This window comes from Oncorhynchus mykiss, chromosome 7 (genome assembly GCF_057628025.1).
Source record: "Oncorhynchus mykiss isolate SJ-2025 chromosome 7, ASM5762802v1, whole genome shotgun sequence".
Lineage (NCBI taxonomy): Eukaryota > Metazoa > Chordata > Actinopteri > Salmoniformes > Salmonidae > Oncorhynchus > Oncorhynchus mykiss.
The window spans coordinates 68,576,305-68,601,914 of record NC_143028.1 but is presented as its reverse complement, the minus strand read 5'-3'; the positions used below and the strand labels follow the sequence as shown (position 1 = coordinate 68,601,914).

The 25,610-nt window shown below is 46.7% G+C and overlaps 1 protein-coding gene across 2 annotated transcripts in view; it reads left to right on the top strand.

The window, feature by feature from the left end:
• LOC110528476 (plexin-A1) overlaps positions 1-25,610 on the top strand; it is a 417,662-nt gene that overhangs the window by 377,086 nt on the left and 14,966 nt on the right. For both annotated transcript variants that reach the window (XM_021610568.3, XM_036984053.2), the window contains exons 20-22: positions 3,622-3,856; positions 11,377-11,519; positions 16,630-16,886. In XM_021610568.3, coding sequence (XP_021466243.2) covers positions 3,622-3,856; positions 11,377-11,519; positions 16,630-16,886 — 635 coding nt within the window. The remainder of the gene's footprint in view (positions 1-3,621; positions 3,857-11,376; positions 11,520-16,629; positions 16,887-25,610) is intronic.

Genomic DNA, 25,610 nt, shown 5'->3' with positions numbered 1-25,610 from the left:
ATGATAAAAACTTCAGTAGCCTAAACATCATTATGAGCTCCAAAATGTAATTTTATTGGATAAATAGTGAAAATCAGCACAAAAGCAATAATGGCATTATAATGAATATAACCGTCAAAAATGACCGCAGTTAAAAATAGTAAATTATTTATACGTCGGATACCATGGCGAATTTGTCTGTTTCCAGGCTTCGTGTTCTCGTTTCTTTGTCATCATAATGGAGGTAACACATGATCTCTCTGAAGCGATCCCGTAAAATGGTTTCTCTTAAGAAAGGTATCCCATACATGACCAGAAATGTTCCATATACACACTCTTTCCACCAAATGCTCCACTGACATTAAGTATTGAAGTTAACACTTCCAGCTTATCAACAGACAAATTCCAGGCAGTGCCTCCTTGCTCCCTATGCCCAACAGTACAGTGCCTTATGTGCTGTAGCATGTCCATTTCACATAAACAACCAAAGTTGGTAAGTGCATTGCTGATGTTGTTTTTTGCTTGAGATGTAGGGCCTGCTCTCTCAGTGATGATATTTTGTGCTTATAATTGTCACGTAGAATTGTCACCTGCTTTTTCTATCCAAACGGTGTCCTCCCTTCCTCTCTCCTGTCTCACCATTTCATTTGGTGGTGGCGTGGGCACTTGCTCAGTGCACACCGTTGTGGCTTTTTTTTATTTTACCCCCTTTTCTCGCCCCAATTTCGTAGTATCCTATTGTTTTAGTAGCTACTATCTTGTCTCATCGCTACAACTCCCGTACGGGCTCGGGAGAGATGAAGGTTGAAAGTCATGCGTCCTCCGATACACAACCCAACCAAGCCGCACTGCTTCTTAACACAGCGCGCATCCAACCTGGAAACCAGCCGCACCAATGTGTCGGAGGAAACACCGTGCCCCTAGTGACCTGGTCAGCGTGCACTGCGCCCGGCCTGCCACAGGAGGCGCTAGTGCGCGATGAGACAAGGATATCCCTACCGGCCAAACCCTCCCTAACCCAGACGACGCTAGGCCAATTGTGCGTCGCCCCATGGACCTCCCGGTCCCGGCCGGCTGCGACAGAGCCTGGGCTCGAACCCAGAGTCTCTGGTGGCACAGCCTTAGACCACTGTGCCACCCGGGAGGCCTCGTTGTGGCTTTTTGTACTTAGGCTTCAGAGGTGGAGGTTCAGGCTAAGGCTGAGGCCCAGAATAATAATCATCAGAGATGTCATGGTTCACTTCTTCCCCACCATCTGAGTCATTTTCATTCAGATCGTGTAGCAGCACAAACGCAGCATGTGCATCCATTCTTCTTGCCATTGTAAATGACTCACTCCCCCACCGTGTACTGCAAGTAGACCAGAGTAGACTGATAAAGCTGCTTGGATTTGGTGGACTGATATATACCATTTTGAGATCCAAATTAGAATAGATCAATACAATCGAATGGCCTGCCTTGTTCTTCATTCACAATTGGTGACTATATAATGATGCATTATCCTTTCCCCTCGCTCATCAACTCACCCATTCTCCCCCTTTCTAACCATCGTACTTTACTTCATTTAATCTGTTGTTGAATGTGTGAAATTAGTTTCTGTATAGTTTAGGTTGAGTTTTGAGGCAATTATCTGGGTGATTATCAACTGGGCAGGCCCTACTTTCGTGAAAAGGAGAGGAGCAGGCCCTACTTTCGTGAAAAGGAGAGAAGCAGGCCCCACTTTCGTGAAAAGGAGAGGAGCAGGCCCCACTTTCGTGAAAAGGAGAGGAGCAGGCCCCACTTTCGTGAAAAGGAGAGGAGCAGGCCCCACTTTCGTGAAAAGGAGAGGAGCAGGCCCCACTTTCGTGAAAAGGAGAGGAGCAGGCCCCACTTTCGTGAAAAGGAGAGGAGCAGGCCCCACTTTCGTGAAAAGGAGAGGAGCAGGCCCCACTTTCGTGAAAAGGAGAGGAGCAGGCCCCACTTGCGTGAAAAGGAGAGTAGTATGCCCTACTTTCGTGAAAAGGAGAGGAGCAGGCCCTACTTTTGTGAAAAGGAGAGGAGCAGGCCCCACTGTTGTGAAAAGGAGAGGAGCAGGTCCTACTTTCGTGAAAAGGAGAGGAGCATGCCCTACTTTCGTGAAAAGGAGAGGAGCAGGCCCTACTTTCGTGAAAAGGAGAGGAGCAGGCCCTACTTTCGTGAAAAGGAGAGGAGCAGGCCCTACTTTCGTTGAAAGGAGAGGAGCAGGCCCTACTTTCGTGAAAAGGAGAGGAGCAGGCCCTACTTTTGTGAAAAGGAGAGGAGCAGGCCCTACATTTGTGAAAAGGAGAGGAGCAGGCCCTACTTTCGTGAAAAGGAGAGGAGCAGGCCCTACTTTCGTGAAAAGGAGAGGAGCAGGCCCTACTTTCGCAAAAAGGAGAGGAGCAGGCCCTACTTTCGCAAAAAGGAGAGGAGCAGGCCCTACTTTCGCGAAAAGGAGAGGAGCAGGCCCTACTTTCGTGAAAAGGAGAGGAGCAGGCCCTACTTTCGTGAAAAGGAGAGGAGCAGGCCCTACTTTCGTGAAAAGGAGAGGAGCAGGCCCTACTTTCGTGAAAAGGAGGGGCAATGGGGAGAACCGTTGTAACTTCAGTTTTGTTTGTGATATTAAAATTCTAACAATGGCAGTGTGTTATTTATATTTATATATATATATATATATATATATATATATATAGACTTATTTTGGAAGTGTAGGCCAAGTCGAGGACAAATTTAGGAGGGGATTATAATTAATATACATTTTTGTTGTGGTTAATATATTTTTTGTAAGGGAAAATCAAGTCTGAAATTTCAAAGTGGAAATTACAAACTTCGGAAGCCTTTTTAAACCATAAACAAGTTTTACATTTCTTGCATTGCTGGAAAGTTCTCCTGCAACAAGGTTATCAAATTAAGATCCTACATCTGTATACAGATCCACATACACACGTTGAAGCTTCTGCTACCATAGTCTCAGCTGTGTTTGTGTCCTAGACAACCTATCAAATTCAATTCTTCATTTGGCTTCTATTCTGCAGGGATTTGCACATATTCAATGCAGCTGAGAAATGGCTTGTGGACTAAGAGGTCTATATCTATATTTTACAGTCCTTTGGGTTACATGTTGTCTTTGATAGATATAGACCAGTTAAATAAAACACCTATAGCAGTATATTTTTGATTTGACCGGGTTACTTAGGGTGCATCTCAATAGTCTGTGGCTTCCTCTCCTCTTCTCCTTCCCTTCATCTGCACTGATCACTACAGTGTTGTCTCAAGGAAAGGAATTGGGGCTGCATCTCAATAATCTAGTTTTTGAATGCACTGTTAGGAATAGAGTTGAAGCTACGGCTAGGGGAAGTAATATGGTGTGAAGGTAAGAATATATGTTTGAGTCCGGGTGTTGTGACAAGGAAAGGAACATGCACACAAATACACGCGCGTACGCACACACACACTCGTGTGTAGGCTGTGATATAATTGTGTGTGTGTAAATTATATCACTATCTGTTTTGGGGTGAACTGGTCCCTCCTGTCTATTGTCCACCTGTCTGTTGTCCACCCAATCCAGCAATCCAAATATGTGTTGTTCCACAATATTAATTGTCCCACAAAGAATCTAAACCAGTGTGTGCTTCTCCCTCCCAGGTACGTGTGGGGGGATTTGAGTACTCCCCCGGTACCCTCCAGATGTACTCTGACAGCCTGCTCAGCCTGCCTGCCATCATCGGCATTGGAGGGGGCGGTGGCCTGCTGCTATTGGTCATCATCGCCGTGCTCATCGCTTACAAGAGGAAGTCACGGGATGCCGACCGCACGCTGAAACGCCTGCAGTTACAGATGGACAACCTGGAGTCTCGAGTGGCGCTGGAGTGCAAGGAGGGTAAGCCAAAGCAGCTGTCTATCAACTTTATTCAATTCAATAAAACTTTATTGATCTGCACAGGACAAGCAGGCTCCATGCGCACACACACAGACACACATACAGTGTCCCTCCCGCTGGGTTCAGCTTGCTCTTGGTACCCGTCCAGAGGACACTTTGATCGGGGCTCCGCTGCCCGCCACCAGATGTTGAGAGGTCTGCTTGGATAGCTTTTCTGTTTCAGAAAGAGAAAGAGGGATTAGGGAGGAAGGGAACTGGGGAGAGAGAGAGGAAGTGGTGTCTGCATGCTCTCACATTAACATTTGTTAATTTGGCAGAGACTTCTGATCCGGTCGGAGGCCAGTGATACTGTCAGTGTGTTTGTCTGTTTGGAAAAGGAGTAGATGGAGAGAAAGTAAATCGTAGATACAGAAAGAAAGAGACTAGATTGATATCATGGTTCCATAAGGACAGATAAAGAGAATGGCAGCACCAGAGTAGAGGGTGAGGTTTGGGGGTTTCGTAAGTACAGTAAAAGAGAAAGAGATGGAAAAGACTGAGAGAATGAGAGGGAGTATAAGTTTGAGGGATCCATAAGGGAAGTCATACTGCAGCATCTGTCCTGCATTTCAAAGAACCTAGATGTTGGAGAGATGGTTAGAGCCACAGAGAAGGAGAGATGGATAGAGAGAAGAGGGTAGGTGAGAGGGTGATACAGGTACAGAGGGCAGAGATGGATAGAGAGAAGAGGTTAGGTGAGAGGGTGATACAGGTACAGAGGGCAGAGATCAATAGAGAGAAGAGGGTAGGTGAGAGGGTGATACAGGTACAGAGGGCAGAGATGGATAGAGAGAAGAGGGTAGGTGAGAGGGTGATACAGGTACAGAGGGCAGAGATGGATAGAGAGAAGAGGGTAGGTGAGAGGGTGATACAGGTACAGAGGGCAGAGATGGATAGAGAAGGGCATAGGGAGAAGGGCATAGGGAGAGATGGATAAAGGGACAGAGTGAGGGGGAGATGGATAGAGGGCGAGAGGGGGGTCACAGAGAGATGGATAGAGTGAGAAGTGGGTCACAGAGAGACGGATAGAGTGAGAGGGGGTCACAGAGAGATGGATAGAGTGAGAGGGAGGTCACAGAGAGATGAATAGAGGGAGGTCACAGAGAGACTGATAGAGTGAGAGGCGCGTCACAGAGATGGATAGTGTAACCTCTGATGCTGTTCCTTGCAGAGAGAAAAAGAGAGGGAGGACTGGAGAGAGAGGGATGAAGGTGACACAAGCCATCTGTTTGGCAAGGTGTTTATTTCATTATTTGTTTGTGGGGTTTCTTTAGTCAAGATTAGGCCACAAGAGACATATCTGCATAATACAGAAAGATTCCCAACAATCCTTTAGATGCCACTGAAAGGAATGGAGGGGACATAGAATGGGTCACATGACACATGCATGTGGAGGGTGGAACATGTGTATCAACAGCAGGACACTGATATATCATGTGGGCACTGTGCTGTGTGGAGAGCTCCTGGTTAGTGTGAGTGTGGCTGCAATCACATCTGTTAGTGTGTATATACAGTGGGGCAAAAAAGTATTTAGTCAGCCACCAATTGTGCAAGTTCTCCCACTTAAAAAGATGAGAGGCCTGTAATTTTCATCATAGGTACACTTCAACAATGACAGACAAAATGAGAAAAAAATCCAGAAAATCACATTCTAGGATTTTTTATGAATTTATTTGCAAATTATGGTGGAAAATAAGTATTTGGTCACCTACAAACAAGCAAGATTTCTGGCTCTCACAGACCTGTAACTTCTTCTTTAAAAGGCTCCTCTGTCCTCCACTCGTTACCTGTATTAATGGTACCTGTTTGAACTTGTTATCAGTATAAAGGCACCTGTCCACAACCTCAAACAGTCACACTCCAAGCTCCACTATGGCCAAGACCAAAGAGCTGTCAAAGGACACCAGAAACAAAATTGTAGACCTGCACCAGGCTGGGAAGACTGAATCTGCAATAGGTAAGCAGCTTGGTTTGCAGAAATCAACTGTGGGAGCAATTATTAGGAAATGGAAGACATACAAGACCACTGATAATCTCCCTCGATCTGGGGCTCCACGCAAGATCTCACCCCGTGGGGTCAAAATGATCACAAGAACGGTGAGCAAAAATCCCAGAATCACACGGGGGGACCTAGTGAATGACCTGCAGAGAGCTGGGACCAAAGTAACAAAGCCTGCCATCAGTAACACACTATGCCGCCAGGGACTCAAATCCTGCAGTGCCAGACGTGACCCCCTGCTTAAGCCAGTACATGTCCAGGCACGTCTGAAGTTTGCTAGAGAGCATTTGGATGATCCAGAAGAAGATTGGGAGAATGTCATATGGTCAGATGAAACCAAAATATAACTTTTTGGTAAAAACTCAACTCGTCGTGTTTGGAGGACAAAGAATGCTGAGTTGCATCCAAAGAACACCATACCTACTGTGAAGCATGAGGGTGGAAACATCATGCTTTGGGGCTATTTTTCTGCAAAGGGACCAGGACGACTGATCCGTGTAAAGGAAAGAATGAATGGGGCCATGTATCGTGAGATTTAGAGTGAAAACCTTCCATCAGCAAGGGCATTGAAGATGAAACGTGGCTGGGTCTTTCAGCATGACAATGATCCCAAACACACTGCCCGGGCAACGAAGGTGTGGCTTCGTAAGAAGCATTTCAAGGTCCTGGATTGCCCTAGCCAGTCTCCAGATCTCAACCCCATAGAAAATCTTTGGAGGGAGTTGAAAGTCTGTGTTCACCCAGCAACAGCCCCAAAACATCACTGTTCTAGAGGAGATCTGCATGGAGGAATGGGCCAAAATACCAGCAACAGTGTGAAAACCTTGTGAAGACTTACAGAAAAGGTTGGACCTCTGTCATTGCCAAGAAAGGGTATATAACAAAGTATTGAGATAAACTTCTGTTATTGACCAAATACTTATTTTCCACCATAATTTGCAAATAAATTCATTAAAAATTCTACAATGTGATTTTCTGGATTTTTTTCTCATTTTGTCTGTCATTGTTGAAGTGTACCTATGATGAAAATTACAGGCCTCTCTCATCTTTTTAAGTGGGAGAACTTGCACAATTGGTGGCAGACTAAATACGTTTTTGCCCCACTGTACTTTGACTATGTGTATGTTACTTTTCATTCTGTTATTGAATCAAATCAAATTGTATTAGGCACCGAATACAGCAGGTGTAAACCTTACAGTGAAATACTTACTTAATTAACAGCCCCTAACCAACAATTTCAGTTAAAAAGCAAATATGGAGAAATAAAGTAACAAGTAATTAAAGAGCAGCAATAACATAACAATGGTGAGACTATATACAGGGGGTTACCAATACAGAGTCACTGTGCGAGGGCACCGGTAAGTTGAGGTATTATGTACAGTCGTGGCCAAAAGTTTTGAGAATGACACTAATATACATTTTCACAGTCTGCTGCCTCAGTTTGAATGATGGCAATTTGCAGATACTCCAGAATGTTATGAAGGGTGATCAGATGAATTGCAATTAATTGCAAAGTCCCTCTTTGCCATGCAAATGAACTGAATCCCATAAAAACATTTCCACTGCATTTCAGCCCTGCCACAAAAGGACCAGGTGACATCATGTCAGTGATTCTCTCATTAACACAGGTGTGAGTGTTGATGAGGACAAGGCTGGAGATCACACTGTAAAACTGATTTAGTTTGAATAACAGACTGGAAGCTTCAAAAAGGAGGGTGGTGCTTGGAGTCATTGTTCTTCCTCTGTCAACCATGGTTACCTGAGAGGAAACACGTGCCGTCATCATTGCTTTGCACAAAAAGGGCTTCACAGGCAAGGATATTGCTGCCAGTAAGATTACACCTAAGTCAACCATTTATCGGATCATCAAGAAGGAGAGCGGTTCAATTGTTGTGAAGAAGGCTTCAGGGTGCCCAAGAAAGTCCAGCAAGCGCCAGGACCGTCTCCAAAAGCTGATTCAGCTGCGGTATATGGCCACCACCAGTACAAAGCTTGCTCAGGAATGGCAGCAGGCAGGTGTGAGTGAAACTGCACGCACAGTGAGGCGAAGACTTTGAGGATGGCCTGGTGTCAAGAAGGGCAGCAAAGAAGCCACTTCTCTACAGGAAAAACATCAGGGACAGACTGATATTCTGCAAAAGGTACAGAGATTGGACTGCTGAGGACTGGGATAAAGTCATTTTCTCTGATGAATCCCCTTTCCGATTGTTTGGGGCATCCGGAAAAAAGCTTGTCCGGAGAAGACAAGGTGAGCGCTACCATCAGTCCTGTGTCATGCCAACAGTAAAGCATCCTGAGATCATTCATGTGTGGGGTTGCTTCTCAGCCAAGGGAGAGGGCTCACTCACAATTTTTCCTAAGAACACAGTCATGAATAAAGAATGGTACCAACACATCCTCCGAGAGCAACAACTCCCAACCATCCAGGAACAGTTTGTTGATGAACAATGCCTTTTCCAGCATGATGGAGCACCTTGTCATAAGACAAAAGTGATAACTAAGTGGCTCGGAACAAAACATCAATATTTTGGGTCCATGGCCAGGAAACTCCCCAGACCATAATCCCATTGAGAACTTGTGGTCAATCCACAAGAGATGGGTGAACAAACAAAAACCCACAAATTCTGACGAACTCCAAGCATTTATTATGCAAGAATGGCCTGTCATCAGTCAGTAGGTGGCCCAGAAGTTAATTGACAGCATGCCAGGGCGGATTGCAGAGGTCTTGAAAAAGAAGGGTCAACAATGCAAATATTGACTCTTTGCATCAACTTCATGTAATTGATAATAAAAATGCCTTCCTCTGACACCGCCTGGTATAGAGGTCCTGGATGCCAGGATGCTCTGCCCCAGTAATGTATTGGGCCATTCGCACTACCCTCTGTAGAGCCTTGCGGTCGGAGGCCAAGCAGTTGCCGTACCAGGCAGTGATGCAACCTGTCGATGGTGCAGCTGTAGAACCTTTTGAGGACCCATGCCAAATATTGAGGGGGAATAGGGTTTGTCGTGCTCTCTTCACGACTGTCTTGGTGTGCTTGGACCATATTTGTTTGTTGGTGATGTAGACAACAAGGAACTTGAAGCTCTCAACCTACTCCACTGCAGCCCCGTTGATGTTAATGGGGGCGTTCTCGTTCTCTTTAGTCCCAGTATCCTTAACTTATTGATGAGCTTTGAGGGCACTATGGTGTTGAACGCTGAGCTGTAGTCAATGAATAGCATTCTCACAGAGGTGTTCCTTTTGTCCAGGTGGGAAAGGGCACTGTGGAGTGAAATAGAGATTGCATCATTTGTGGATCTGTTTGGGCGGTATGCAAATTAGAGTGGGTCTAGGGTTTCTGGGATGATGTGAGCCATGACCAGCCTTTCAAAGCACTTAATGGCTACAGACATGAGTGCTACGGGTCTGTAGTCATTTAGGCAGGTTATGTTAGTATTCTTGGGCACAGGCACTATGGTGGTCTGCTTAAAACATGTTGGTATTACAGACTCGGACAGGGAGAGGTTGAAAATATCAGTGAAGGCACTTGCCAGTTGGTCAGCGCATGCTAGCAGTACACGTCCTGGTGATCCGTCTGGCCCTGCAGCTTTGTGAATGCTGACCTGTTTAAAGGTGTTACCCACTTCGGCTGCAGAGAGCGTGATCACATAGTCTTCCGGAACAGCTGGTGCTCTCATGCATGTTTCAGTGCCATTTGCCTCGAAGCGAGCATAGAGTAGATTAGCTCGTCTGGTAGGCTTGTGTCACTGGGCAGCTCTCGGCTGTGAAGCCCTGCCACATCCAATGCGCGTCAGATCCGTTGTAGTACAATTTGATCTTAGTTCTGTATTGATGCTTTGCTTGTTTGATGGTTCGTCTGAGGGCATAGCGGGATTTCTTATAAGCTTCCGGGTTAGAGTCCCACTCCTTGAAAGAGGCAGCTCTAGCCTTTAGCACAGTGCGGATGTTCCCTGTAATCCATGGCTTCTGGTTGTGGTATGTACGTACGGTCACACATATTCCAGTCTGTGCTAGCAAAACAGTCCTGTAGCTTAGCATCTGCTTCATCTGACCACTTTTTAATTGTTCTAGTCACTGGTGCTTCCTGCTTTAATTTTTGCTTGTAAGCAGGAATCAGGAGGATAGAATTATGGTCAGATTGCCAAATGGAGGGCGAGGGAGAGCTTTGTATACTTCTCTGTGTGTGGAGTAAAGGTGGTCCAGAGTTCTTTTTCCTCTGGTTACACATTTAACATGCTGATAGAAATTTGGTAAAACAGATTTAAAAGTTTCCCTGCATTAATTTCCTCGCCTACAAGGAACACTGCCTCTGGGTGAGCATTTTCTTGTTTGCTTATGGCAGAATACAGCTCATTCAATGCTGTCTTTGTGCCAGCCTCTGACTGTGGTGGTATGTAAACAGCTGTGTAAACAGCTATGAAAAATACAGATGAAAACTCTCTAGGTAGATAGTGTGGTCTACAGCTTATCATGAGATACTCTACCTAGGCGCGCAATAGCTCAAGACTTCCTTAGATATCGTTCACCAGCTATTTTTTATAAAAATACATAGTCCGCTGCCCCTTGTCTTACTAGACGCCGCAGCTCTCTCCTGCTGTTACATCGTAAAATCAGCCAGCTGTATGTTGATATTGCCGTCTTTCAGCTACGACTCCGTGAAGCATAGATTTTAGTTTAATGTCCCGTTGGTACTTTAGTCTTCCGCGTAACTCGTCGATTTTATTCTCCAAGGATTGCACGTTTGCTAGCAGAATGGAGGGAAGTAGGGGTTTATTCAATCGCCTACGAATTCTCAGAAGACAGCCCCCCCTTCGGCCCCTCTTTCTCCGCCTCCTCTTCACACAGATCTCGGGGATCGGGGCCTGTTCCCGAGGAAGCAGTATATAAGGGGTGGCAGGTAGCCTTATGGTTAGAGCGTTGGACTAGTAACCGAAAGGTTGCAAGATCGAATCCCCGAGCTGACAAGGTAAAGATGTGTCGTTCTGCCCCTGAACAGGCAGTTAACCCACTGTTCCTAGGCCATCATTGAAAATAACAATTTGTTCTTAACTGACTTGCCTAGTTAAATAAAAAATATATCCCTCGTGTCGGTCTCGTCAGAGTCGTGAAATGAAAAAAAGGATTCTGCCAGTCCGTGGTGAGTAATCGCAGTCCTGATGTCTATTTATTTTCGGTCATAAGAGACGATAGAGGAAACATTATGTACAAAATAAGTTTAAAAAAATTGACAAACAACGCAAATAAACAAACAAAAAATCTCAATCGGTTGGGGGCACGTAAAACGTCTGCCTTCTCCGGCACCATCTTGTGTATGTATGTATGGATGGATTTGATTTATATAGCACCGTTGTAATAGTTTGACTTTTTGGGGGATGTTTAGTATGATTGGCATCACTTTGAGTTGTGTCCAGCCCTCTTTGGACAACAAGATAATCATTATTAACATAACAATAGATTCATTATTTCTCTTCCTCCACCCAGCCTTTGCAGAGCTGCAGACAGACATCCATGAGCTGACCCAGGAGCTGGACGGAACAGGCATCCCCTTCCTGGAATACAGGACCTACGCCATGAGGGTCCTCTTCCCCGGGATCGAGGACCACCCTGTGCTCAAAGAGATGGAGGTACGGGTTAGTAACTGTATAGTGATAGAGGGTGAGAGAGATGGATAAGCGGGAATAGGGATAGAGGGATGACGAGTGGGAGGTCCACCTCGTGCTCAAGGAGATGGAGGTAAGGGTCAGTAACACCCAGTGTTATGCATTGACTCTTGGGGGTGTCAGATATTGAACTCTTTAAAAAAAACAAATAGGGGCGGGGCCACTTTGTTCTAATTCTTATGTGGGAGTCCTGATTTGTTATAGGGGTTCCCAGCTCCCCTATTTCTAACCTAGTATCAGGTCCCCCCCGTCTTATTGTGAACTAATAAGCAAAATGGATTCTAGATCAGCACTCCTACTCTGAAACACTTTGTGAATACGGGCCCTGGACCTACCTAACACTATGTGGAACTGAGAGACTTTTAGATTGCCTTAACAAGGCCATAGCATGGCTAGGGCCTGAGAAACAGGTCTCACACATGCAATGCAACACTCTGCCATTGCATTCTACTTCTTCACCAGCCAAGAGAAGTGATGTACAGTGCCTTGCGAAAGTATTCGGCCCCCTTGAACTTTGCGACCTTCTGCCACATTTCAGGCTTCAAACATAAAGATATAAAACTGTATTTTTTTGTGAAGAATCAACAAGTGGAACACAATCATGAAGTGGAACGACATTTATTGGATATTAACTTTTTTAACAAATCAAAAACTGAAAATTATTCAGCCCCCTTAAGCCCCCTTAAGTTAATACTTTGTAGCGCCACCTTTTGATGCGATTACAGCTGTAAGTCGCTTGGGGTATGTCTCTATCAGTTTTGCACATCGAGAGACTGACATTTTTTCCCATTCCTCCTTGCAAAACAGCTCGAGCTCAGTGAGGTTGGATGGAGAGCATTTGTGAACAGCAGTTTTCAGTTCTTTCCACAGATTCTCGATTGGATTCAGGTCTGGACTTTGACTTGGCCATTCTAACACCTGGATATGTTTATTTTTGAACCATTCCATTGTAGATTTTGCTTTATGTTTTGGATCATTGTCTTGTTGGAAGACAAATCTCCGTCCCAGTCTCAGGTCTTTTGCAGACTCCATCAGGTTTTCTTCCAGAATGGTCCTGTATTTGGCTCCATCCATCTTCCCATCAATTTTAACCATCTTCCCTGTCCCTGCTGAAGAAAAGCAGGCCCAAACCATGATGCTGCCACCACCATGTTTGACAGTGGGGATGGTGTGTTCAGGGTAATGAGCTGTGTTGCTTTTACGCCAAACATAACGTTTTGCATTGTTGCCAAAAAGTTCAATTTTGGTTTCATCTGACCAGAGCACCTTCTTCCACATGTTTGGTGTGTCTCCCAGGTGGCTTGTGGCAAACTTTAAACAACACTTTTTATGGATATCTTTAAGAAATGGCTTTCTTCTTGCCACTCTTCCATAAAGGCCAGATTTGTGCAATATACGACTGATTCTTGTCCTATGGACAGAGTCTCCCACCTCAGCTGTAGATCTCTGCAGTTCATCCAGAGTGATCATGGGCCTCTTGGCTGCATCTCTGATCAGTCTTCTCCTTGTATGAGCTGAAAGTTTAGAGGGACGGCCAGGTCTTGGTAGATTTGCAGTGGTCTGATACTCCTTCCATTTCAATATTATCGCTTGCACAGTGCTCCTTGGGATGTTTAAAGCTTGGGAAATCTTTTTGTATCCAAATCCGGCTTTATACTTCTTCACAACAGTATCTCGGACCTGCCTGGTGTGTTCCTTGTTCTTCATGATGCTCTCTGCGCTTTTAACGGACCTCTGAGACTATAACAGTGCAGGTGCATTTATACGGAGACTTGATTACACACAGGTGGATTGTATTTATCATCATTAGTCATTTAGGTCAACATTGGATCATTCAGAGATCCTCACTGAACTTCTGGAGAGAGTTTGCTGCACTGAAAGTAAAGGGGCTGAATAATTTTGCACGCCCAATTTTTCAGTTTTGGATTTGTTAAAAAAGTTTGAAATATCCAATAAATGTCGTTCCACTTCATGATTGTGTCCCACTTGTTGTTGATTCTTCACAAAAAAATACAGTTTTATATCTATGCCTGAAATGTGGCAAAAGGTCACAAAGTTCAAGGGGGCCGAACTTTCGCAAGGCACTGTATCTATCACTCAATTGCACCACATCGCCACGTCAAGATAGCATGGCCTACACCTGTTACAATACCATCAAACACAACCCCACCCCACACACATTACAATACCATCACACCAACCTGCAGACTCAATATAAGGTGCACTGACCGGTCTGGTGCATGTTTTGTATGGTATCACCTCTGAGGGGTTGGGAGGTGAGAAGAGGAAAGAGGAGCACGACTAGCAGCATATCTACTGACTATTTTGCACGTCTGTCTCTCTGGCGCGTAGCATCAGGTTTTCATTTGTATCCCAGATGCAACCAGCCTCCGCTGTAGCACACAGATCAATTTCATATTTGGCCATGAGGTTCACCTTCCTACAAGACAACCAGACAAGATGACCCGGTGTTCTATTTGGAGAGAGAGACGAAGAGAGGTGAGGAAGAGAGAGGGGGGGTAGTGGGAGGAGGGAGGGAGAAATAGAGGTGGATAGAGAGGGGGAGAAATAGATAAAGAGAAATGGTTGGAGGATGGTAGAACTGGATAGGGTAGTAGCTTTATTCATACATCCGAAAGTAATGTTGTTGCGTCTTCAGACGTATTGTGTGTGTGTGCGTGCTGTGTATGTGAATGTAAGAATGTGTGCGCATGCAGTGTATGTGAATGGTAGAGGTCGATCGATTAATTGGCATGGCTGACTAATTAGGGCCGATTTGAAGTTTTCATAACACTGAGCTCCACGAGGAGACCAAGGTAAGTTGCTAGCTAGCATTAAACTTACCTTATAAAAACAATCAATCTTAACACAATCACTAGTTAACTACACATTGATGATATTACTAGTTTAACTAGCTTGTCCTGCGTTGCATATAATCAATGCGGTGCATGTTAATTTATCATCAAATCACAGCCTACTTCACCAAACTGGTGATGATTTAACAAGTGCATTCTCAAAAAAATAACGGTCATTGCATTAATGTTTACCTAACCATAAACAGCAATGTCTTTCTTAAATTCAATACACAAGTTTATTTTTTTAAACCTGCATATTTAGTTAATATTGCCTGCTAACATGAATTTCTTTTAACTAGGGAAATTGTGTAATTTCTCTTGCGTTCTGTGCAAGCAGAGTCAGGGTATATGCAGCAGTTTGGGCCGCCTGGCTCGTTGCAAATTAATTTGCCAGAATTTTACATAATTATGACAGGTTGTGCAATGTAACAGCAATATTTAGACTTAGGGTTGCCACCCATTAGATAATATACGGAAAGGTTCCGTATTTCACTGAAAGAAACGTTTTGTTTTCGAAATGATAGTTCCCTGATTTGAACATATTAATGACCTAAGGCTCGTATTTCTGTGTGTTTATTATATTATAATTAAGTCTATGATTTGATATTTGATAGAGCAGTCTGACTGAGCGGTGGTAGGCATTAGCAGGCTCGTAAGCATTCATTCAAACACCACTTTCCTGCGTTTGCCAGCAGCTCTTCGCTGTGCTTCAAGCATTACGCTGTTTGATTTCAAGCCTATCAACTCCCGAGATTAGGCTGGAAATACTATAGTGCCTATTAGAACATCCAATTGTCAAAGGTATATGAAATACAAATGGTATTGAGAAATAGTCCTATAATAACTACAACTTAAAACTTCTTAACAGGGAATATTGGAGATGTTAAAAGGAACCACCAGCTTTCATATGTTCTGAGCAAGGAACTTAAACATTAGCTTTTTTACATGGCACATATTGCACTTTTACTTTCTTCAAGAAAGTAAAAGTGCATTATTTAAACCAAATTGAACATGTTTCATTATTTATTTGAGACTAAATAGATGTTATTTATATATTATATTAAGTTAAAATAAAAGTGTTCATTCAGTATTGTTGTAGTTGTCATTATTACAAATATAAAAATCGGCCAATTAATCTGTATCTTTTTTTGGTCCTCCAATAATTGGTATCGGTGTTAAATTGTAATCGGTCAGCCTCTAGTGAATGGCCTTACTGAAGAGCTCAGTGACTTTCAGTTTGTCAAATTTCTGCCTCGCTAGAGCTTCCCCGGTCAACTGTAAGTGCTGTTATTGTGAAGTGGAAACGTCTTGGAGAGACAACAGCTCAGCCGCAAAGTGATGGGCCACACGAGATCACAGAGTGGGACCGCCGAGTGCTGAAGCGCATCATCTGTCCTCAGTTGCAACACTCACTACCAAGTTCCAAACTACCTCTGGAAGCAACATCAGCACAATAACTTCATCGGGAGCTTCATGAAATGGGTTTCCATGGCCGAGCAGCCGCACACAAGCCTAAGATCACCATGCTCAATGCCAAGCATCGGCTGGAGTGGTGTAAAGCTCCCCACCATTGGACTCTGGAGTAGTGGAAACGCGTTCTCTAGAGAGATGAATCACCCTTCACCATCTGGCCGTCGGATGCATAGGCCAACTTTAGAGTTTGGTGGAGGAGAAATAGCGGTCTGATTCTGTTTTTCATTGTTCGGTTTTGGCTCCTTAGTTCCAGTGAAGGGAAATATTAACTCCACAGCATACAATGACATTCTAGATGATTTTGTGGCAACAGTTTGGGGAGGTCCTTTCCTGTTTCAGAATGGCAATGCTCCCGTGCATAAAGTGAGGTCCATACAGAAATGGTTTGTAGAGATCGGTTTAGAATAACTTGACTGGCCTGCACAGAGCCCTGATCTCAACCCCATCAAAAACCTTTGGAATGAATTCTGAAACCGACTGCGAGTCAGGCCTAATTGTCCAACATCAGTGCCCGACCTCGCTAATGCTCTTGTGGCTGAATGGAAGCAAGTCCCCGCAGCAATGTTCCAACATCTAGTGGAATAGCAGCAAAGGGGGACCTACTCCATATTAATGAGATGTTTGATGAGCAGGTGTCCACATACTTTTGGTCATGTACTGTATTTGTAATTTAAGACCTAGAAAGTATATATAAGTGCTCTGTCCACCAACCCTCTTCCTCCCTCCCACCCCCTCTCTTACTATAGGTCCAGGCCAATGTGGAGAAGGGTCTCACCCTGTTCGGCCAGCTGCTCACCAAGAAGCACTTCCTGTTGACCTTTATCCGCACGCTGGAGGCTCAACGCTCCTTCTCCATGCGCGACCGCGGCAACGTGGCATCGCTGGTCATGACTGCGCTCCAGGGAGAGATGGAATACGCCACAGGGGTGTTGAAGCAGCTGCTGTCTGACCTCATTGACAAGAACCTGGAGAGCAAGAACCACCCCAAGCTACTGTTGAGAAGGTATGGTCCACTTTTGTGTTGGGTTGGGCTATTTGTGTAGCGGAAGGGGGAAGAGGGGGTGAGAACCTGGAGAGCGAGAACAAGGTACATCCTACCTGGGTTAAGGTATGAGAAAAGGTGGGTTGGGCTAGGCTATTTGTGTAGAGGAGGGGGTGAGAACCTGGAGAGCAAGAACCTCCACAAGCTGCTGCTCAGAAGGTACATCCTACCTGGGTTAAGGTATAAGTAAAGGTGGGTTGGGCTAGGCTATTTGCATATCCCAGCATTTTCCAAAGTCGATCCAGTGGACCCCAAGGGGTGCATGTTTTAGTTATTGCCATAACACTACACAGTGGATTCAAATCATCAAAGCGTGATGATGAGTTGAAACACTGGCATACCCTATAGGGTGTAGAATTGAGCCTGGTAGACAGGAACGAGGCAGGATTGATCGGCCGTAGCCTGGTAGTCAGGAACGAGACATGATTGATCAGCCATAGCCTGGTAGACAGGAACAAGACATCATTGATCAACAATAGCCTGGTGGACAGGAACAAGACAGGATTGATCAGCAATAGCCTGGTGGACAGGAACAAGACAGGATTGATCAGCAATAGCCTGGTAGACAGGAACAAGACAGGATTGATCAGCAATAGCCTGGTAGACAGGAACAAGACATCATTGATCAGCAATAGCCTGGTGGACAGGAACAAGACAGGATTGATCAGCAATAGCCTGGTGGACAGGAACAAGACAGGATTGATCAGCAATAGCCTGGTGGACAGGAACAAGACAGGATTGATCAGCAATAGCCTGGTAGACAGGAACAAGACAGGATTGATCAGCCATAGCCTGGTAGACAGGAACAATACATCATTGATCAGCAATAGCCTGGTGGACAGGAACAAGACAGGATTGATCAGCAATAGCCTGGTGGACAGGAACAAGACAGGATTGATCAGCAATAACCTGGTGGACAGGAACGAGACAGGCTTGATCAGCAATAGCCTGGTGGACAGGAACGAGACAGGATTGATCAGCAATAGCCTGGTGGACAGGAACGAGACAGGATTGATCAGCAATAGCCTGGTGGACAGGAATGAGACAGGATTGATCAGCAATAGCCTGGTGGACAGGAACGAGACAGGATAGATCAGCAATAGCCTGGTGGACAGGAACGAGACATGATAGATCAGCAATAGTCTGGTGGACAGGAACGAGACAGGATTGATCAGCAATAGCCTGGTGGACAGGAACGAGACAGGATTGATCAGCAATAGCCTGGTGGACAGGAACGAGACAGGATTGATCAGCAAAAGCCTGGTGGACAGGAACGAGACAGGATTGATCAGCAATAGCCTGGTGGACAGGAACGAGACAGGATTGATCAGCAATAGCCTGGTGGACAGGAACAAGACAGGATTGATCAGCAATAGCCTGGTGGACAGGAACGAGACAGGATTGATCAGCAATAGCCTGGTGGACAGGAACGAGACAGGATTGATCAGCAATAGCCTGGTGGACAGGAACGAGACAGGATTGATCAGCAATAGCCTGGTGGACAGGAACGAGACAGGATAGATCAGCAATAGCCTGGTGGACAGGAACGAGACAGGATAGATCAGCAATAGCCTGGTGGACAGGAACGAGACAGGATTGATCAGCAATAGCCTGGTGGACAGGAACGAGACAGGATTGATCAGCAATAGCCTGGTGGACAGGAACGAGACAGGATTGATCAGCCTGGTAGACAGGAAAGAGAGAGGATGGATCTGCCATAGCAAAGGTATGAACCGCGTCCACAAAGATGAGTGAACAAGTTAGCCGTTTCAGTTAGCAGTTAGCCATTGTAATGTGTGCTGAGATTATAGAGGTTTGCTGTAGACTGCCAGCGACTGTAGCCTACCTTTTAAGGTCCGCCTGAGGTGAATGCAGTACCTCTCCTCCTCCCCCTCTCCTCTCCGCCTCAGCCCTGTCTCTGTCAGAAAGGATTACACCCCTGAGCGCACAAACGGTCTCCCTGAGGGGGCCCAGACAGACAGACAGCCACACAGGGCAGAAATAACTACTAAACCAAACAGACGGAGGGAGGTGGAGAAGGAGAAAGCGTGAAAGGATGTGTGGGTGTGGAGTGTCGAAAGAGAGGGAAAGACAGAAGGAGAAAGGGAGAAACAGAGTACTTGGACAGATTACAGACTGAGAAAGATGGAGGTAGAGTGAGCTCAAGGGAGAGAAGGAGAGAGGGAGAGAATGGAATGTTAGGCAGAAAAGGGGAGAGCCCGAGAAAGAGTGAGAGACATGAAGAAAAGGAGAGAGAGAAATAAATTATAGAGACACAAAGAGAGAGAAATGAACCAGCTCCAAATAAATGGGAATTAAACATGAAATTATAAAAACTGGATGTTTTCCCGTCTCCGCTGAGAGACACGTAATTAAAATCTAATCAAATAAACAACGTTGAGCCAGTCTGCTGCCACGGTGAAATTGGCATGATGTCACAAAAAGGCCCTCTGGAGAGATGTGGCAATACGCTGTCATGGTTACTCTTTCCCCAGTAATATGAAGATAGCGCATGGGCGAGCGCTCGCACACACCTAGCCTGATTATTAAGGAGTTGTTGTCCACTAGTATCAGGTCAGGTAGTGGCCAAAAGCTTGTTCTGTCCTGGTCCACTTTTTACCTGCCTCTCTCCTCTCTCTCTTCTACCGCTCCTCTGCTCTCCATCTCTTCTCCTTCTCTCCTCACCTCTCTTCTACCTCTCCTCTACTTCTCATCTCTTCTACCTCTCCTCTCCTCTCTTGTCCCTCTCATCTCTTCTATTTCTCCTCTACTGTTTGGATAGGAAGGAAGGAGAAATAAAAACACAAACAAATCTGAACAGTCAGCAGTCATTTCTAGGAAAATGGATTTCATGACTTTTCTTCCAACAACCCTCTTCTCAACCCTGAATAACCCACTAGCTGGTATCTGACCGCACACACCCCATTATTCATCATTTTGTAAGTAGTCATAGTCAGTCATAGGGGATGTATTATTCAAGAGAATGCGGTTATAATGCTAAAAGGAGCGATTGGGTGAGAGAGGTGGAGGACGGAGTGGGTGAGAGAGCGAGGTGGAGGACGGAGTGGGTGAGAGAGCGAGGTGGAGGACGGAGTGGGTGAGAGAGCGAGGTGGAGGACGGAGTGGGTGAGAGAGCGAGGTGGAGGACGGAGTGGGTGAGAGAGCGAGGTGGAGGACGGAGTGGGTGAGAGAGCGAGGTGGAGGACGGAGTGGGTGAAAGAGCGAGGTAGAGGACGGAGTGGGTGAGAGAGCGAGGTAGAGGACGGAGTGGGTGAGAGAGCGAGGTAGAGGACGGAGTGGGTGAGAGAGCGAGGTAGAGGACGGAGTGGGTGAAAGAGCGAGGTAGAGGACGGAGTGGGTGAGAGAGCGAGGTAGAGGACGGAGTGGGTGAGAGAGCGAGGTAGAGGACGGAGTGGGTGAGAGAGCGAGGTAGAGGACGGAGTGGGTGAGAGAGCGAGGTGGAGGACGGAGTGGGTGAGAGAGCGAGGTAGAGGACGGAGTGGGTGAGAGAGCGAGGTAGAGGACGGAGTGGGTGAGAGAGCGAGGTAGAGGACGGAGTGGGTGAGAGAGCGAGGTAGAGGACGGAGTGGGTGAGAGAGCGAGGTAGAGGACGGAGTGGGTGAGAGAGCGAGGTAGAGGACGGAGTGGGTGAGAGAGCGAGGTAGAGGACGGAGTGGGTGAGAGAGCGAGGTAGAGGACGGAGTGGGTGAGAGAGCGAGGTAGAGGACGGAGTGGGTGAGAGAGCGAGGTAGAGGACGGAGTGGGTGAGAGAGCGAGGTAGAGGACGGAGTGGGTGAGAGAGCGAGGTAGAGGACGGAGTGGGTGAGAGAGCGAGGTAGAGGACGGAGTGGGTGAGAGAGCGAGGTAGAGGACGGAGTGGATGAGAGAGCGAGGTAGAGGACGGAGTGGGTGAGAGAGCGAGGTAGAGGACGGAGTTGGTGAGAGAGCGAGGTAGAGGACGGAGTGGGTGAGAGAGCGAGGTAGAGGACGGAGTGGGTGAGAGAGCGAGGTAGAGGACGGAGTGGGTGAGAGAGAGGTAGAGGACAGAGTGGGTGGGTGAGAGGTAGAGGACGAAGTGGGTGGGTGAGAGGTAGAGGACGAAGTGGGTGGGTGAGAGGTAGAGGACGAAGTGGGTGGGTGAGAGAGGTAGAGGACGGAGTGGGTAGATGACAGGGTGGGTGAGAGAGGTAGAGGACAGTGGGTGGGTGAGAGAGGTAGAGGATGGAGTGGGTGAGAGAGGTAGAGGATGGAGTGGGTGAGAGAGGTAGAGGATGGAGTGGGTGAGAGAGGTAGAGGATGGAGTGGGTGAGAGAGGTAGAGGATGGAGTGGGTGAGAGAGAGAGGTAGAGAACAGGGTGGGTGAGAGAGGTAGAGGATGGGGTAGGTGAGAGAGAGAGGTAGAGGATGGGGTGGGTGAGAGATAGAGGTAGAGGTAGGAGGTAGAGGACAGGATGGGTGAGAGAGAGGTTGAGGTAGGAGGTAGAGGACGGGGTGGGTGAGAGGTAGAGGTAGGAGGTAGAGGACGGGGTGGGTGAGAGAGAGAGGACGGAGTGGGGTGAGAGAGAGAGGACTGAGTGTGTGAGAGAGCGAGGACGGAGTGGGTTGGTGGGTGAGAGAGAGAGAGGTAGAGGACGGAGTGTGGGAGAGAGGTAGAGGACGGAGTGTGTTAGAGCGAGGGGTAGAGGACGGAGTGGGTGTGTGAGAGCGATGGGTAGAAGATGGAGTGGTTGGGTGAGAGAGAGAGGTAGAGGACGGAGTGGGTGAGAGAGAGGTAGAGGACGGGGTGGGTGAGGGAGAGGTAGAGGACTGGGTTGGTGAGAGAGAGATAGAGGACTGGGTGGGTGAGAGAGGTAGATGACTGGTTGGGTGAGGGAGAGGTAGAGGACTGGGTGGGTGAGGGAGAGGTAGAGGACAGAGTGGGTGAGAGAGAGGTAGGAGGTAGAGGACGGGGTGGGTGAGAGAGAAGTAGGAGGTAGAGGACGGGGTGGGTGAGAGAGAGAGAGGTAGAGGTAGGAGGTAGAGGACGGGTTGGGTGAGAGAGAGAGGTAGAGGTAGGAGGTAGAGGACGGAGTGGGTGGGTGAGAGAGGTAGAGGACGGGGTGGGTGGGTGAGAGAGGTAGAGGACGGGGTGGGTGGGTGAGAGAGGTAGAGGACGGAGTGGGTGGGTGAGAGGTAGAGGACGGAGTGGGTGGGTGAGAGAGGTAGAGGACGGGGTGGGTGAGGGAGAGGTAGAGGACTGGGTGGGTGAGGGAGAGGTAGATGACTGGGTGGGTGAGGGAGAGGTAGAGGACTGGGTGGGTGAGGGAGAGGTAGAGGACAGAGTGGGTGAGAGAGAGAGGTAGGAGGTAGAGGACAGGGTGGGTGAGAGAGAGAGGTAGGAGGTAGAGGACGGGGTGGGTGAGAGAGAGAGAGGTAGAGGTAGGAGGTAGAGGACGGGTTGGGTGAGAGAGAGAGGTAGAGGTAGGAGGTAGAGGACGGAGTGGGTGGGTGAGAGGTAGAGGACGGAGTGGGTGGGTGAGAGAGGTAGAGGACGGGGTGGGTGGGTGAGAGAGGTAGAGGACGGGGTGGGTGGGTGAGAGAGGTAGAGGACGGAGTGGGTGAGAGAGGTAGAGGACGGAGTGGGTGAGAGAGAGAGGTAGAGGACGGGGTGGGTGAGGGAGAGGTAGAGGACTGGGTGGGTGAGGGAGAGGTAGATGACTGGGTGGGTGAGGGAGAGGTAGAGGACTGGGTGGGGGAGAGAGAGGTAGAGGACAGAGTGGGTGAGAGAGAGAGGTAGGAGGTAGAGGACGGGGTGGGTGAGAGAGAGAGGGAGGAGGTAGAGGACGGGGTGGGTGAGAGAGAGAGAGGTAGGAGGTAGAGGACGGGGTGGGTGAGAGAGAGAGGTAGAGGTAGGAGGTAGAGGACGGGGTGGGTGAGAGAGAGGTAGAGGTAGGAGGTAGAGGACGGAGTGGGTGGGTGAGAGAGGTAGAGGACGGGGTGGGTGGGTGAGAGAGGTAGAGGACGGGGTGGGTGGGTGAGAGAGGTAGAGGACGGAGTGGGTGAGAGAGGTAGAGGACGGAGTGGGTGAGAGAGAGAGGTAGAGGACGGGGTGGGTGAGGGAGAGGTAGAGGACTGGGTGGGTGAGGGAGAGGTAGATGACTGGGTGGGTGAGGGAGAGGTAGAGGACTGGGTGGGGGAGAGAGAGGTAGAGGACAGAGTGGGTGAGAGAGAGAGGTAGGAGGTAGAGGACGGGGTGGGTGAGAGAGAGAGGTAGGAGGTAGAGGACGGGGTGGGTGAGAGAGAGAGACGTAGGAGGTAGAGGACAGGGTGGGTGAGAGAGAGAGGTAGAGGTAGGAGGTAGAGGACGGGGTGGGTGAGAGAGAGGTAGAGGTAGGAGGTAGAGGACGGGGTGGGTGGGAGAGAGAGCGGTAGAGGTAGGAGGTAGAGGACGGGGTGGGTGAGAGAGAGAGAGGTAGAGGTAGGAGGTAGAGGACGGGGTGGGTGAGAGAGAGAGAGGTAGGAGGTTGAGGACGGGGAGGGTGAAGTCCCTTCCTTACAGACACACTTCCCTCGTCTCTGTTCATTTGTATTAGATGGAGTAAGTCACATTAATTACAATGCCTTTTAAATTTCCAGGTTGGTGATTAGCGAGAGAAGTTAACTAATTAATTGCTGTGTTTTTAATGAAGATTGGTGGGTTTGCTTTTTTTAAATGCAAAGAACTGTGGGTTTTGTTATTGGAGTTCATTTGTTTGTGTATGGAGAGAAGGGGGGGGGGGTGCAATTGCAGGATATAACCTAACCACTTAAAGTGGAATAATTTCATATAAGTGATCATCCGCGTTAAATGCCTTTTCCCGGGGATAATGGTTTGTTATCTCCTTCAGTTACTATCAGGGATAATGGTTTGTTATCTCCTTCAGTTACTAGCAGGGATAATGGTTTGTTATCTCCTTCAGTTACTATCAGGAATAATGGTTTGTAATCTCCTTCAGTTACTATCAGGGATAATGGTTTGTTATCTCCTTCAGTTACTAGCAGGGATAATGGTTTGTTATCTCCTTCAGTTACTAGCAGGGATAATGGTTTGTAATCTCCTTCAGTTACTATCAGGGATAATGGTTTGTTATCTCCTTCAGTTACTAGCAGGGATAATGGTTTGTTACCTCCTTCAGTTACCATCAGTGATAATGGTTTGTTACCTCCGTCAGTTACTATCAGGGATAATGGTTTGTATTCTCCTTCGGTTACTAGCAGGGATAATGGTTTGTAATCTCCTTCAGTTACTGAAAGATTAGTGGAATCTGTGTGGGTAGCTGGACAGGTAGGATGACTGACAGTGAAGGTGAACAGGTGGTCACGTGTCAGGTGACAGAGGAATGGATGAGACTGAGGCAGGAATTCCTTTAACCATAAAGTGGCATATTTACTGAGTAGTCTGTGCTGCATCACAAAGGAAACAAATTACATGTATCCAATCAAATTCATAATCAAAGATCAAATCATATCATTCATTATTAACATAATTTAGGGAATTCAACAGTCCAGTTCATTAAGAAGTCAATAGTAATCATCCGCGAGTCATTTAGGCTCGTAACTATTTATCATAAATCATGAAAGAATACAAACAGGGAATGGTTATACAATCTATAATCCCCATTATCAAAGTCAATCAGTTAGCAAACAATGACGTTTCTCATTTCACTCTTTCAATTGTCTCCATGTGTACATATAATTCATTTCAATACATATGAACCATATCGACTGCATAATTGGCCTATGAGGATCCGTAGGGCCGTGATCATTGACAATTCACATTACACTATGTTTGAAGCGTGCGCTCCAAGCCGCGCTCCGCGGTAAAACCTATAAACAATAACTGAATGGCCCACTCTCCCGATCGCCACAGATAATTCAGATGAAAGGTAACATAGTCGGTGGATTTACGTGGATTCATGGACGCACAGAACTTCTGGATCAGATGGAGTTAAGGAAGAGAAAGCAGCGAGATCAGGCGATGGCAATTTCCTCCTTTTATGGAGTTGAGATCTGTCTGACATTTCCACCTGACCTAATTAGAGCGCCCCTGGTCCAGCTGAGTAAATGGCAATGAATTAAAGGAGTATTCCACCAACTCCATGGGCCTTTTCTACAGTTACTATCAGGGATAATGGTTTGTAATCTCCTTCAGTTACTATCAGAGATAATGGTTTGTTATCTCCTTCAGTTACTATCAGGGATAATGGTTTGTAATCTCCTTCAGCTACTAGCAGGGATAATGGTTTGTAATCTCCTTCAGTTACTATCAGGGATAATGGTTTGTAATCTCCTTCAGTTACTATCAGGGATAATGGTTTGTAATCTCCTTCAGTTACTATCAGGGATAATGGTTTGTAATCTCCTTCAGTTACTATCAGGGATAATGGTTTGTAATCTCCTTCAGCTACTAGCAAGGATAATGGTTTGTAATCTCCTTCAGTTACTAGCAGGGATAATGGTTTGTAATCTCCTTCAGTTACTATCAGGGATAATGGTTTGTAATCTCCTTCAGCTACTATCAGGGATAATGGTTTGTAATCTCCTTCAGCTACTAGCAGGGATAATGGTTTGTAATCTCCTTCAGTTACTATCAGGGATAATGGTTTGTAATCTCCTTCAGTTCCTAGCAGGGATAATGGTTTGTAATCTCCTTCAGTTACTAGCAGG